General features: G+C 47.4%; 1 protein-coding gene across 13 annotated transcripts in view; it reads left to right on the top strand.

The window, feature by feature from the left end:
* The window catches only part of NCOR2 (nuclear receptor corepressor 2), a 713,121-nt gene that overhangs the window by 673,838 nt on the left and 23,134 nt on the right, over positions 1-16,149 (top strand). For 11 of the 13 annotated variants that reach the window (XM_063964578.1, XM_063964577.1, XM_063964590.1 and 8 more), the window contains 3 exons: positions 12,184-12,314; positions 12,747-12,931; positions 13,237-13,386. In XM_063964578.1, coding sequence (XP_063820648.1) covers positions 12,184-12,314; positions 12,747-12,931; positions 13,237-13,386 — 466 coding nt within the window. The remainder of the gene's footprint in view (positions 1-12,183; positions 12,315-12,746; positions 12,932-13,236; positions 13,387-16,149) is intronic. The other 2 variants (XM_063964589.1, XM_063964588.1) reach the window with 1 other exon arrangement.

Genomic DNA, 16,149 nt, shown 5'->3' with positions numbered 1-16,149 from the left:
CCTAGGGATGATTCTGGACACGGTTCAGAAAAAGGTTTTTCTCCCGGAGGAAAAAGCCAAGGAGTTATCCGAGCTTGTCAGGAACCTCCAAAAACCAGGAAAGGTGTCTGTACATCAATGCACAAGAGTCCTGGGAAAAATGGTGGCTTCTTACGAAGCAATTCCATTCGGCAGATTCCACGCAAGAATTTTCCAGAGGGATCTGTTGGACAAATGGTCAGGGTCGCATCTTCAGATGCACCAGCGGATAACCCTGTCTCCAAGGACAAGGGTATCTCTTCTGTGGTGGTTGCAGAGTGCTCATCTATTGGAGGGCCGCAGATTCGGCATACAGGATTGGATCCTGGTGACCACGGACGCCAGCCTGAGAGGCTGGGGAGCAGTCACACAAGGAAGAAACTTCCAGGGCGTGTGGTCGAGCCTGGAAACGTCTCTTCACATAAACATTCTGGAACTAAGAGCAATCTACAATGCTCTAAGCCAGGCAGAACCTCTGCTTCAAGGAAAACCGGTGTTGATCCAGTCGGACAACATCACGGCAGTCGCCCATGTGAACAGACAGGGCGGCACAAGAAGCAGGAGTGCAATGGCAGAAGCTGCAAGGATTCTTCGCTGGGCAGAGAATCATGTGATAGCACTGTCAGCAGTGTTCATCCCGGGAGTGGACAACTGGGAAGCAGACTTCCTCAGCAGACACTACCTTCACCCGGGAGAGTGGGGACTTCATCCAGAAGTTTTCCACATGCTGGTAACCCGTTGGGAAAGACCAATGGTGGACATGATGGCGTCTCGCCTCAACAAAAAACTGGACAGGTATTGCGCCAGGTCAAGAGATCCGCAGGCAATAGCTGTGGACGCGCTGGTAACGCCTGGGGTGTACCAGTCGGTGTATGTGTTTCCTCCTCTGCCTCTCATACCAAAAGTATTGAGAATTATACGGCAAAGAGGCGTAAGAACGATACTAGTGGTTCCGGATTGGCCAAGAAGGACTTGGTACCCGGAACTTCAAGAGATGATCACGGAAGATCCGTGGCCTCTACCTCTGAGAAGGGACTTGCTTCAGCAGGGTCCCTGTCTGTTTCAAGACTTACCGCGGCTGCGTTTGACGGCATGGCGGTTGAACGCCGGATCCTAAAGGAAAAAGGCATGCCGGAAGAAGTCATTCCTACTTTGATTAAAGCAAGGAAGGAAGTAACCGCGCAACATTATCACCGCATTTGGCGAAAATATGTTGCGTGGTGCGAGGATCGGAGTGCTCCGACGGAGGAATTTCAACTGGGTCGATTCCTACATTTCCTGCAATCAGGATTGTCTATGGGTCTCAAATTGGGATCTATTAAGGTTCAAATTTCGGCCCTGTCGATTTTCTTCCAAAAAGAATTGGCTTCAGTTCCTGAAGTCCAGACTTTTGTTAAGGGAGTGCTGCATATACAGCCCCCTGTGGTGCCTCCAGTGGCACCGTGGGATCTCAATGTTGTTTTGGACTTTCTCAAATCTCATTGGTTTGAACCACTAAAAACTGTGGATTTGAAATATCTCACATGGAAAGTGACCATGCTACTAGCCCTGGCTTCGGCCAGGAGAGTGTCAGAACTGGCAGCTTTATCTTACAAAAGCCCATATCTGATTTTCCATTCGGACAGGGCAGAACTGCGGACTCGTCCGCATTTTCTCCCTAAGGTGGTGTCAGCATTTCATCTGAACCAACCTATTGTAGTGCCTGCGGCTACAAGCGACTTGGAGGACTCCAAGTTGTTGGACGTTGTCAGAGCTTTAAAAATATACATTTCAAGGACAGCTGGAGTCAGGAAATCTGACTCGCTGTTTATACTATATGCTCCCAACAAGTTGGGCGCTCCTGCGTCTAAGCAGACTATTGCTCGCTGGATTTGTAGTACGATTCAGCTTGCACATTCTGTGGCAGGCCTGCCACAGCCAAAATCGGTAAAAGCCCACTCCACAAGGAAGGTGGGTTCTTCTTGGGCGGCTGCCCGAGGGGTCTCGGCATTACAACTCTGCCGAGCGGCTACGTGGTCGGGGGAGAACACGTTTGTAAAATTCTACAAATTTGATACCCTGGCTAAGGAGGACCTGGAGTTCTCTCATTCGGTGCTGCAGAGTCATCCGCACTCTCCCGCCCGTTTGGGAGCTTTGGTATAATCCCCATGGTCCTTTCAGGAACCCCAGCATCCACTAGGACGATAGAGAAAATAAGAATTTACTTACCGATAATTCTATTTCTCGGAGTCCGTAGTGGATGCTGGGCGCCCATCCCAAGTGCGGATTATCTGCATTACTTGTACATAGTTACAAAAATCGGGTTATTATTGTTGTGAGCCATCTTTTCAGAGGCTCCGCTGTTATCATACTGTTAACTGGGTTTAGATCACAGGTTGTACGGTGTGGCTGGTATGAGTCTTACCCGGGATTCATAAATCCTTCCTTATTGTGTACGCTCGTCCGGGCACAGTACCTAACTGAGGCTTGGAGGAGGGTCATGGGGGGAGGAGCCAGTACACACCACCTGATCGTAAAGCTTTACTTTTTGTGCCCTGTCTCCTGCGGAGCCGCTATTCCCCATGGTCCTTTCAGGAACCCCAGCATCCACTACGGACTCCGAGAAATAGAATTATCGGTAAGTAAATTCTTATTTTTTAGATTCAGTTGGAACATAGATATCTCGACCACTGGCATTACCAGGTTACACTGGACCTATAAGTGCATATCTCCCTGACAGATTGTATCAAGGGCTTAAGGTGGCTACACACTAGTTTTTGCCCAGTGTGTATGCAGAGAGAGATGATGTGAAAATCGCTGGCCGGAAAATCGCACAGTGCATACACACTGAGCGATTTTCACCTGGCCCAGCGATTTTCACAGGGGTGAACCACTTTCCACAGTAGGAGACTGTGGAAAGTGGTTCACTCGGCCTGTAAAACAGGCCGACGGACGGCGGCGGCCAGCGTTGATGTGGGAGCGTGCATCAGCGCTCATGGCCGGCCATACACACTAGGCAATTTTGAGCTCAAAGTAGCTGTCCTCACACGTTTGGTTTGCATGCTTAGCACGTACGTTTTGACCACACAAATGTGGCTATTCCATAAGATCTTGTTGTTCAGCTGTTGTGCCAAATGACATAATCACATGGGGAATAAATAATGCAGTTAGCAGATGACTTCACATGCATAATGATCACAGTTTTATACTCATACTTCTCTAGCATCCATAAGGGATATTGGGGAATCTAGTACGATGGGGTATAGATGGAGTCCAAAGGAGCCAGTGCACTTTAAATTTCTTCAACTGGGTGTGCTGGCTCCTCCCCTCTACGCCCCCTCCTACAGGCAGTTTAGAAAAAAGTGCCCTCAAGAGAGGATGTACATCTCCGCAGCTCCAGAGAGTTTTCTTCAATTTTCTTTTAAACTTTTATTATTTTTGGTATGCTGTCTGGTCAACAGTATACCTGCCCCATGGGAGTTTGGGGGGGGGGGGCGGTCACCGGTATTTCGAGGTGCAGAGCCGCTTCCCCGCTGAGGGGCTGTTCAGCAAGGCACTGCACCTTGGTTGTCACAGCCGCAGCACACCGCTCACCCCTAACGCTGCCTGTAGGTGACATCGGTGGTGAGTACAAACCCGGGGTACCGCTAGGGGGGTCCCCCGGTTCAAAGTGCGGCTGACCACGGGTGCGGCGTACGGGACCCTCCTGGGGTGTCCCGCTAAGATCCCCCGTGTAGAACTGGCACAAAAGGGCTTGACTAGCACTTATGTGATGTTTTAAGCTATATAGGAGACTTTGCCAGTATAAATATTCATTATAGCTCCGGCGCCATTAGTGGGGGCGGAGCTAACACAGAGCGGGACCTGAGGTGTTTTGGCGCCTTCTTCTGCTTACTGCAGCTATCTACAGCGCACACAGCGCTTCCTGCCTCACAAGACACGCTGGAAAACTGGTACAGAGTGTAGCAAAGGGGGAGCGGGAGAGCCGCTTCTGTACACTATCCTGATCCTCTGTAGGACAAAGATTGTTAGTGTTTATACTCTGTTTTAGAAAGCTGGCAGCCTCACTGGGGCTGTGCAGCTCAGGGTGTGCTGGTGTCCTCTCTTCTCTGTGTCTCCTCTCACATACAGTACGGCAGGCTTGCATTATAACTGTCTGTGTGTATGTGTATGTTGTTGTGCAGTGTATGTCACACCAGATTCTCTCCATTAACTAATGATTCTGTTTCCTGTGAACAATGCAGTCAATCTTCACAAATCAGTGAAGGGGCTGGGGGAGAGGGTCCAGAGCCCCACTGGTTAGGATCTCTTAAGACTACGGTGTCAGATGTCTTCCCAGCTCACTGCTAATGTGCAGAAGACTCAGCTACTACAACAAGCTGTTGCAGATTTAGCTGCTAGGGCAGCCCCCCTCTCTCATGCAGGTCCGCAGAAGCGCGGTTTATCTGCTCTGCTATTTGATACAGATAATGATATACAATATGATGGGGATGACCCGGATCCCGTTAGTAGGGATCCCGATGCTGCCCAGGGTATTAAACCCCTCATTTTGGCAATACGGGATGTGTTAAAGCTCCCTTTAGAGGACGCTGCGTTACAGCAGTCGTTTTTCTTTGTCCAAAACAAGCCCAATGTCAGTTTCCCTGATTCTCCAGAGTTAGATGACTTATGCAAACAGGCCTGGAAAATACAAGAAAAAAAATTCCAAGTGTCCAAACAGTTTTTGCGCACTTTCCCATTTGCTCCTGAAAGTAGAAAAGGTGGTGCTGCCTAACCCGGGCTCCTTTACCATGAGGGATCCAGGGGATCGGAAGATAGACTACCCTAAAATCTCTATACCCTGCAGCCGGCCTTTCACAAAGACCAGTCATTGCGGGTTGCTGGATGACCCATGCTATTAAGTTTTGGTCCACGCAAATTCAGGGGTGCCTCTCGGGGGATATGCCCGTAGTCACTATGGTAACCCTCCTGAAGCAGCACATTCAGGACACTACCCGTGTCCTTTGTGATTCCCTCAAGGAGATGGGGAACATTAATGCTCGGACGTCTGCCATGGCAGTGTCTGCGCACAGGGCCTTGTGGTTGCGTCATTGGATTGCGGACACAGAATCCAAACTTAGTGTGGAATCTCTCCCCTTTTCTGGGGAGTAGCTCTTTGGGGTTGAGTTGGATACGTGGATTTCCAAAGTCACTGCAGGGAACTCCACGTTTCTCCCCTCTGGAGCCCCGTCGGCTAGGCGTTCCTACCCGGGGCCGTCTGTTCAGTCTAACAGATTTCATGCTAGGGCCAGAGGTGCCTCTACTGCGACTAGAGGCACCAGAGAGGAGACCGAAAACCCAGCCGTCGCAGGTTCTCAGGAGAGCACCAGTTCTGCTTTCACTGAGGCCTCGGCATGACGGTGCCCACCCACCCCGAGGAGATCTTGAGGTGGTAGCTTAACTGCGTCACTTTAGCCGCGTCTGGGAGAGCGCCTGCCAAGATACCTGGGTAAAGGACCTCATCTCTCACGGCTACAAGCTAGAGTTCGAAGGCCCTCCTCCCCAACGATTTTTCAAATCAGGTTTACCAGCTTTGGAGGATATGCATGTTAAGCGGCAACAGGCCGTCCAAAAATTGGTCCAGTCTAAAGTCATTGTTCCTGTGCAACTGCAACAGGGAAAGGGTTACTACTCCAACCTGTTCGTGGTACCGACACAGGACAGCTCGGTAAGGCCCATTTTGGATCTAAAATCCTTGAGCCCTTGCCTAAAGGTTTTCAAGTTCCAGGTGGAATACTTGCAAGCAGTGCTTGCAGACCTGGAAGACCAGGAGCTTTTATTGCTCCATTTAGGCTGCACTATCCAACTTATGTCACACCATGGTTGGATTCTCAATTTACAGAAGTCCCACCTGGAGCCAACTCGGTGGCTCCTGTTCCTGGGAATGTTGCTGGATACTGTGACCTGGAAAGTGTTCCTCCCAGGGGACACAGTGAGAGCACTTCAGTAGATGGTCTGCATGGTTCTCCAGCCTACTCGAATATCCATCCATCCATCCTTGCGTAGGATTGTTGGGAAAGATGTCAGCCTCATACTAGGCGATCCAGTATGGAAGGTTCCATGCCAGGACATTTCAATTGGATCTCCTGAGCAAGTGGCCTGGATCACATCTTCAGATGCACCGGATAATACGGCTGTCACCTCAGGCCAGGATTTCTCTCTTGTGGTGGCTGTGTTCCTTCAACCTACTGGAAGGCAGAAGTTTCGGGATCCATGATTGGATACTCCTCAGGACGGATGTGAGTCTGCGAGGATGGGGAGCTGTAACCCAGGGGGCTCCGTTTCAGGGCAGGTGGTCAGCCCACGAAGCCCTCCTTCCGATCAACATTCTAGAACTTCGGGCGATCTACAATGCTCTGCTTCAGGCCTCTCCTCTACCCAAGGATCATGCGATCCAAGTACAGTTAGACAACGCCACAGCAGTGGCGTACATCAATCGGCAGGGAGAGACAAACAGCAGAGCCTTCATGCGAAAGGTGTCAAGGATACTCCTCTGGGCGGAAAAAAATGCAAGAGCACTGTCCGCAATCTTCATTCTGGGTGTGGACAGCTGGGAGGTGGACTTCCTGAGTCGTCACGATCTCCACCTGGGGGAATGGGGGCTCTACCATCTGGTGTTCCGGCAGATTATCGACCGGTGGGGTTGCCCACAAATAGACATGATGGCTTCTCGTCTCAACAAGAAACTTCCCTGGTATTGCTCACGCACCAGGTACCCTCAGGCGAGGGCAGTGGATGCACTGGGGTCGCCTTGGTCGTACCAGCTGGTCTTCCTGTTTCATCCGATTCCATTTCTCCCAAGGGTGCTAAAAGGAATCAGAAATCAGGGTGTTCAGGCAATTCTAATTGCACCGTATTGTCCTCGGAGGGCGTGGTACGCGGATCTTCTGGATATGTCCGTCGAAGACCCTTGGCCTCTACCACTCAGAAGAGATCTTCTTCAGCAAGGACCATTCGTCTGCCCGGACTTACGGCGACTTCGTTTGACGGCATGGAGGTTGAGCGGAACATCCTAGCTCACAAGGGCCTTTCCAAAAAGGTTATTGCTACCATGGTTCAGGCCAGGAAACCTGTGACGTCAAAACACTATCATATCTGGAGGAGATATGTATCTTGGTGCGAGGAACGCAAGTATTTGCCTGCAGAGTTTCACTTGGGACGTTTCCTGCAGGCTGGAGTGGATAAGGGCTTACGTCTGGGTTCTATTAAGGTCCAGATTTTAGCCTCTCTCCATTTTCTTCCAGAAGAAATTGCCAGTGTTGCCGGAAGTTCAGACCTTCTTGCAAGGAGTACTCCACATACAACCACCTTTTGTGCTGCCTACGGCACCCTGGGATTTGGATGTAATGTTGGCATTTCTACAGTCCTCCTGGTTTGAACCTCTGATGACAGTGGAAGACAACTACCTCACGTGGAAGACGGTGATGTTACTGGCCCTGGCTTCTTCTCAACGTGTCTCAGAATTGGGGGCGTTATCGTGTAAAAGTCCGTACTTGGTCTTTTACGAGGACAGAGCAGAGCTCCGGACTAGACATCAGTTCCTGCTGAAGGTTATCTCCACGTTTCATCTAAATCAACCTGTTGTGGTTCCGTCCACTTCTGACGCTTCTGCTCCTCCAGAGGCTTTGTATGCTGTGCGTGCTTTGAAGATCTATGTCAAGCGCACGCCTCGGGCACGGATTCCTTGTTCATGCTCTATGATGCGCAGAAGAAGGGTTGCCCTGCTTCAAAGCAGTCTATTGCTCATTGGATTAGGCTTACTATCCAACAGGCCTATGTGTCGGCAGCCTTACGTGTTCCTAGGTCTCTGAAGGCCTACTCTACAAGATTAGTGGGCTCTTCCTGGGCGGCTGCCCGTGGAGTCTCATCCTTGCAACTATGCCGAGCTGCTACCTGGGCGGGGACACTTTGTGAAGTTCTACAAGTTTGATACCCTGGCCAAAGAGGAATACCCAGTTTGGGCAGGTGGTGCTGCAGCAGTCTCCGCATGTTCTGGAAGCTTTGGAACATCCCACTCGTACTAGATTCCCCAATATCCCTTATGGATGCTAGAGAAAATAGGATTTTCTCTGACGTCCTAGTGGATGCTGGGAACTTCGTAAGGACCATGGGGAATAGCGGGCTCCGAAGGAGGCTGGGCACTCTAGAAAGATTTATGACTACCTGGTGTGCACTGGCTCCTCCCACTATGACCCTCCTCCAAGCCTCAGTTAGATTTCGTGCCCGGCCGAGGTTGGATGCACACTAGGGGCTCTCCTGAGCCCTTAGAAAGAAAGTATAGTTTAGGTTTTTTATTTTCAGTGAGACCTGCTGGCAACAGGCTCACTGCAGCGAGGGACTAAGGGGAGAAGAAGCGAACTCGCCTGCTTGCAGCCGGATTGGGCTTCTTAGGCTACTGGACACCATTAGCTCCAGAGGGATCGACCGCAGGCCCAGTCCTTGGTGTTCGGTCCCGGAGCCGCGCCGCCGTCCCCCTTACAGAGCCAGAAGCAAGAAGAGGTCCGGAAAAACGGCGGCAGAAGACATCAGTCTTCACCAAGGTAGCGCACAGCACTGCAGCTGTGCGCCATTGCTCCTCATGCACACTTCACACTCCGGTCACTGAGGGTGCAGGGCGCTTGGGGGGGGCGCCCTGAGCAGCAATAAAAAACACCTTGGCTGGCAAAATACCACAATATATAGCCCCAGAGGCTATATATGTGGTAAATACCCCTGCCAGAATCCAGGAAAAAGCGGGAGAATAGGCCGCAGAAAAGGGGCGGAGCTATCTCCCTCAGACACTGGCGCCATTTCTCCTTCACAGATCCGCTGGAAGGAAGCTCCCTGGCTCTCCCCTGCAGTCTACACTTCAGAACAGGGTAAAAACAGAGAGGGGGGGCACTAAAATTTAGGCGCAATAGATATATAATATAAAAAGCAGCTATAGGGGACATAACTCAGTTAGTCCCTGCATTATATAGCGCTCTGGTGTGTGCTGGCATACTCTCACTCTGTCCCCCCAAAGGGCTTTTGTGGGTCCTGTCCTCATTCGGAGCATTCCTTGTGTGTGTGCGGTGTGTCGGTACGGCTGTGTCGACATGTTTGATGAGGATAATGATGTGGAGGCGGAGCAGATGCCCTTAGAAGGGATGTCACCCCCTGCGGGGCAGACACCTGAGTGGATGGGCTTATGGAAAGTAATGAGTGCACGTATAGACTCCTTATATAAGAAAATCGACGACATGCCAAATGTGGGACAGCCGACTTCTCAGCTCGTGCCTGCCCAGGAGTCGCAGGGGTCGTCAGGGGCTCTAAAACGCCCGCTACCTCAAGCAGACCCAGATGTCGACACTGATACTGACACCAGTGTCGACGACGATGAGTCTAACCTGATGCCCACTAAGGCCATTCACTGCATGATTGAGGCAATGAAAGAGGTGTTACACATTTCTGATATAAATACAGGTACCACTAAAAAGGGTATTATGTTTGGGGAGAAAAAACTACCCGTAGTCTTTCCCCCGTGGCGTTCCCTTTCCCGCCAGAGGATAGGTCACGTTGGGAAACACCTCCTAGGGTGGATAAAGCGCTCACACGTTTGTCTAAAAAGGTGGCACTACCGTCTCCGGATACGGCCGCCCTCAAGGAACCTGCTGATAGAAAGCAGGAGGCGATCCTGAAGTCTGTATATACACACACAGGTATTATACTTAGGCCAGCTATTGCGTCAGCTTGGATGTGCAGTGCTGCCGCTGCGTGGTCAGATAAACTGTCAGAAAATATTGACACATTAGACAGAGACACGATCCTGTTAACCATAGACCATATAAAAGACTCAGTCTTATATATGAGAGATGCACAGAGGGATTGGCCAAGACGAGCGTGGTACCCGGAACTTCAAGAGATGCTCTCAGAGGACCCGTGGCCTCTACCGCTCAGACAGGACCTGCTACAGCAGGGGCCCTGTCTGTTCCAAGACTTACCGCGGCTGCGTTTGACGGCATGGCGGTTAAACACCGGATCCTAAAAGAAAAGGGTATTCCGGAGGAAGTCATTCCTACGCTTATTAAGGCCAGGAAAGATGTTACGGCAAAGCATTATCACCGCATATGGCGGAAATATGTTGCATGGTGCGAGGCCAAAAAGGCCCCAACAGAGGAATTTCAACTAGGTCGATTTCTGCATTTCCTGCAAGCAGGAGTGAATATGGGCCTAAAACTAGGCTCCATTAAAGTACAGATCTCGGCTCTGTCGATTTTCTTTCAAAAAGAACTAGCTTCAGTACCTGAAGTTCAGACATTTGTGAAAGGAGTGCTGCATATTCAGCCCCCATTTGTGCCTCCTGTGGCACCTTGGGATCTTAACGTGATGATGAGCTTCTTAAAATCACATTGGTTTGAGCAACTAAAAACCGTGGATCTGAAATATCTCACGTGGAAAGTGGTCATGTTATTGGCCTTGGCTTCAGCCAGGCGAGTGTCAGAATTGGCGGCTTTGTCATGTAAAAGCCCTTATCTGATTTTCCATATGGATAGGGCGGAATTGAGGACTCGTCCCCAATTTCTCCCTAAGGTGGTGTCAGCGTTTCACCTGAACCAGCCTATTGTGGTACCTGCGGCACCTAAGGATTTGGAGGACTCCAAGTTGCTAGACGTTGTCAGGGCCCTGAAAATATGTTTCCAGGACGGCTGGAGTCAGAAAATCTGACTCGCTGTTTATCCTGTATGCACCCAACAAGCTGGGTGCTCCTGCTTCTAAGCAGTCTATTGCTCGCTGGATTTGTAGTACAATTCAGCTTGCACATTCTGTGGCAGGCATGCCACAGCCAAAATCTGTGAATGCCCATTCCACAAGGAAGGTGGGCTCATCTTGGGCGGCTGCCCGAGGCGTCTCGGCTTTACAACTTTGCCGAGCAGCTACTTGGTCAGGGGCAAACACGTTTGCAAAATTCTACAAATTTGATACCCTGGCTGAGGAGGACCTGGAGTTCTCTCATTCGGTGCTACAGAGTCATCCGCACTCTCCCGCCCGTTTGGGAGCTTTGGTATAATCCCCATGGTCCTTACGGAGTTCCCAGCATCCACTAGGACGTCAGAGAAAATAAGAATTTACTCAACGGTAATTCTATTTCTCGTAGTCCGTAGTGGATGCTGGGCGCCCGTCCCAAGTGCGGATTGTCTGCAATACTTGTAAATAGTTATTGTTAACTAAAGGGTTATTGTTGAGCCATCTGTTGAGAGGCTCAGTTGTTTTCATACTGTCAAACTGGATATAGTATCACGAGTTGTACGGTGTGATTGGTGTGGCTGGTAAGAGTCTTACCCGGGATTCAAAATCCTTCCTTATTATGTCTGCTCGTCCGGGCACGGTGTCCTAACTGAGGCTTGGAGGAGGGTCATAGTGGGAGGAGCCAGTGCACACCAGGTAGTCATAAATCTTTCTAGAGTGCCCAGCCTCCTTCGGAGCCCGCTATTCCCCATGGTCCTTACGGAGTTCCCAGCATCCACTACGGACTACGAGAAATAGAATTACCGGTGAGTAAATTCTTATTTTAATACCTCTTTTCTCGTAGTCCATAAGGGATATTGGGGGAAACTAGTACGATGGGTATAGACGAGGTCCAAAGGACCCAGTGCACTTTAAATTTCTTCAACTGGGTGTGCTGGCTCCTCCCCTCTATGCCCGCTCCAAGAGGCAGTTATAGGTAAAAACGTGCCCGAACGAGAAAGGACATACTGTATATGAGAGAAGGAACATAACAAAGGGTGGTGAGATTTACACACCACAAACATAAAACAACCAGCAACTGCTGGTAACAGCAACAGCAATCGTAGAACAGATAACTATAGAAGAAGAACCTGCAGAAAAGTCAACGCACTGAGGCGGGCGCCCAAGATCCCTTATGGACTACGAGAAAAGGATTTACCGGTAGGTATTAAAATCCTATATTTTGCCAGCATACCTGATAAGGATCATTGGTAAATTTGGTCAAATAAAAAAAAAAAATGTGCATGGAAGTGTTCAATAATTATTCTTCATGGTATGCTAAACTGTATTTATTCCATTTTCCCAATTGTATGAAGTGCAATGTTCAGTGGCCTTTATTGTGAAAATGATCAATTCTGCAATGCATAGTTCTAAGAGTCTCCGGTGTTGTCTTCTCCACAGTGCCTGTGAAACATATATCAGAAGGACATCTGCGGCAGAAAACAGATGGCCAACAGTCCCCATGTCACACGCAACAGGCTGGGTCACACGTGAAAAATCAACGTGTAGTAACCTTGGCTCAACATATCAGTGTATGTGTTACCTTCTCGTTACTTTCACTGTTTTAGTGCAGAAACCATAATATCATCTCCTGCGAGGAGCAGTGTTGGGAGAAGCAAGGACTGCTGAATATGCAACATTTATATGTAGTTTTGTATAAAGCACCGGCTGACCTCAGCCATAGGTCTAGTTAGGACAACCACAGCTTGCAGTAAGGTAAAAGTTCTGTGTAAGAAATGGAGAGTGCAAGTTCACCAAGCTGCCAATTACTTTTTTATTTAGATATGGGGAAAAGAGTTTGAGTAGTGTCCCAGATATAAAGCCACAAAATTATAGGATGTCTATTTCTAAGAAAATGAGAAGAAATACATTTGTAGAAAATGACGGTGGATGAGGTCATGCAGTTGGTATTGTTTGAGATTTAATGAATGATACCATTACCTTCCATGTTGTTTTCATTTCAGGAGGTTATTACACAGGATTATACACGGCACCATCCACAGCAGTTGCATCCACAAATCCCACCACAAATTTATTATGCTGGCTGCCCAGTATTAGACCTAAGGCAGAACCCCAGCGATACCGTCCATCAGCAACAGGAACTGAGTCAGGCAGCAAGGATATCTCCTGGGAGCAATGGAGAGAAAAGGTTAGTGTTGTCCACTGAAATTAAATGATGTATAAACAGCAAAGCTGAACGGAGAATCTGAAATTAGCCAGAAAAATTGTGATGTGTACCTGAGTTCCAGCCATAATAATGTTGTCATCTTATAAATGACTCTCGCTTGCATAACTACAAAGTTTAGGGAGTCCATGACCTGAACATGAACTTTTAAGCCATGTTTTCCTATGAAAGCGCTATAATGCTTCCCATGAAAAACTATATTCTGACCCTTCCAAGTATAGTCCAAATACTGTGTGCAGTAGATAAACCTGAGCTTCATTGATCCTTAGATCACCAGATCAAAACAAAGCATCTACGTTGAGTGGATCAGAAGATGGTGTCGACCCCATTTCTCCACCGGAGGGCATGGGACACCAAGAGTATACTAGGAGTGCCACATACACAACTTTATATAGAGAGGGAGAGCAAACAGAACCAAGGTAATGCCCTCTCAAAGCATGCCAGCCTACTTTTCCATCAGTATCCAGTCATACTTTCCCCTCCGATTGCTTTTCCAACTACCTTTTGAAGAGAGCGTCCGCTGCTAATAGCCACAGTAGATAACCTATTTGTAGAGTCCTACCTAAGCATTGATCCATGTAAAAAAAAAATTGACATTCTGTCCTTTACCTCCAAGTAGTGTAATCTAATCTGACTAATGTACGGTAGGTACATTATTGACCACCTGATATACTGTAAAGTAACTCTAGAAGATTAATTGCCTATTCTTTTGACATGATCACACAGACACTTGATTAGCACTGATCATGTACTTGGCACCCTAAAATATCATCAATGTGTCCAACATTCTACAGATACTGATCTGGTCAGTATGCAGGAGTGTAGACTGAATATGGACATAGGCATTAAGCCCAAAAGAGGGGCAAGTTCAAAACAAAATCATCTTCTAGAATGTGCGTTGAACAAATTATTGACAACAGACGTCTCTCCTCCCACTCTTTTCTCTTCCAATTTCTGCTCTGTCATAATGACCATCTCTGCATATCCATCTAACCCGGTCTACAAATTCAAATCAAGTTGCATGCTTTGTGCCTAGAATAATGTCTTTATATTGTAAGAAACTCCTTTAAGGAATAACAATGGTTAAGCAAAGGGTTTTTAAATTTATCTAAACTACAATTTCAAGACGTACAAGTTATTAGTAGGTAGCACAGATTTGATCAGAGGTTCTATTCCATGTGTTCTTGTAACTGCACTTGAAAACCAAGCCATAATGATAAAGAGCAATAAAAATAAAAAAGATGTTAAACTTGAAATGCAAAAGTGACTGGCCCTCATAACATGTCATATCCACGTGATATGTGTCAGCACATTTTATCCGTCACTGTATGGTTTTGATTGTGCATTGAATTAAACTGTGAATGGTTATAAACTATGCCAAGAACCTGGAGAATAGAGAACCCATCCCTAAGTAGAGGTTCTCCCAAACACCCTATAAATAAAGGAATTCCAAAAATAAATGCGTATTGAAAAATATAGAAACATAGGTGAATATAGTAGAACAGAAGACATTGTTTAAGTAGAATTAGTAAATGGGTTTCCATGACTTGAAGCCATGAGCCCAGAATTACGGAGTAGTGCTGGTTTTCTTTGCAGTTCACCCAATGCTCTAGAGCTCTGTGGAATATAAAGATTACAAAAGGTGAACTCAGTTTAAATTAACCTCAAAATAGTGATCTATTTGTGAAGTTCAGATACCTCTTTGACCTCCACAGAAGATAATTAAATTTCCTAGGATATCTATTTTAGACGGAAGGTAAAGGATATACCCACCCACCCTAAAATGTTGTATCACCCAAACCCTTTTCTCAACTAAGCAGATTTGTGAGTGTATGGGACCCCAGCAATTTGTTCACACTGAGTCGCTACAGGACTGCTTCGGTTCCTCTACCTTGGTGAACCAGACGGGAGAGAGGAGATGCAGTGTGGTGCAGATAGTCTCTGCTGTGTCCAATCAAAGCCTGTGTTAGAAATAACCAGAGTAGAGTTTGCTTTTTGTAGTTGCCCACATTGTCAGCAAAGGGAGAGCATGCAGTCCAGATGGAGTTGCGTACAAGAAGGGGCCCATAGCATTGTATTTACATAGGTCAGCTGATTGGTGGTAGGAGGACCACTTTAAGAAAATTTACTTTGTTGATGGACATATCGTTTAATAAAAAATTTAAGCTATGGGCGGGATGTAATGAAGTCCGAGTATATCGGGCATGCGGTATGCCAGCCGAGCTCAGATGTTTTTTTTAAAGGGACAGTCATGTACAAGGCATGGTTTAGCAGATAATATTGCGGACTGCAGTCATGTTTTGAACGGAGTCCACAATATTAAGGTAAGTTTGACTTGTCAAGGTGTAGCATTCCCAGTTTACTGGGTCTCAAAAGTCTCCAATACTCCAGTAATGCGCTGTGCTGCAAGCACTAGCTTATCTCTGTGAATTTCTTATTATGGTTTAGAAATTGCTCTTTCAACGTTTTGGGGCTTGTGCAGTAATTTGTTTCATATACTCACTGGCCAGTGCTCTGGACTTGTTATATCCTGCAACATCTTGATAGGCCAGATAGTCTTTTAGAAATGGGCATTTTGCAGTTAAACAGTAACTTGGAGAATAAGAACCTCTCAGAGGTCCTAGACATTGGACCCCTGCCATTCTGACATTTGAGGAGAGGCTTTTGCTATTGGACGTTTACTGTAAAGAAGTTCTTCATTTAGCTAGGAGTAACTTCAACTAGAAGGTACAATTTTGCTCCTTGGGAAACTATAATGTTGTGCGGGGGGGAGTTAAAAGTAAATTATACAGATGGATTTAGAGAGGTGTACGTTGTATGTCAACTCTAAATTTCAATCTAAATAAAGACTTGCCACGTATTTCTGGGCTACATGCAAAGTTAACTAGTCTCTTCTGTGTGATCCCAATATAGTAGATGTCAAGGTGCAAATGTGAATTCTGTAGCTGGTTTTGTGCAGATCAGTATATGAGGTCTTTAGTCATTGCTGCACTTTGAGAACGGATTCTGAATATTTGTACTATATTTCTATGTGGCTACTTCTATGCTCCATATTTTGTGTACATGGTTTACACTACCCCCCATTGAACACTTAATATATATTTCAAAGGTGTATTTTTGCTTAGGTTGGTGCACATTTCTGTTATCTTCATTTATGTCCTGAAACTGCATGTGGTCATTAA

This window comes from Pseudophryne corroboree, chromosome 1 (genome assembly GCF_028390025.1).
Source record: "Pseudophryne corroboree isolate aPseCor3 chromosome 1, aPseCor3.hap2, whole genome shotgun sequence".
NCBI lineage: Eukaryota > Metazoa > Chordata > Amphibia > Anura > Myobatrachidae > Pseudophryne > Pseudophryne corroboree.
The sequence above is the reverse complement of the archived record's forward strand: the minus strand, read 5'-3'. Positions and strand labels throughout refer to the sequence as shown.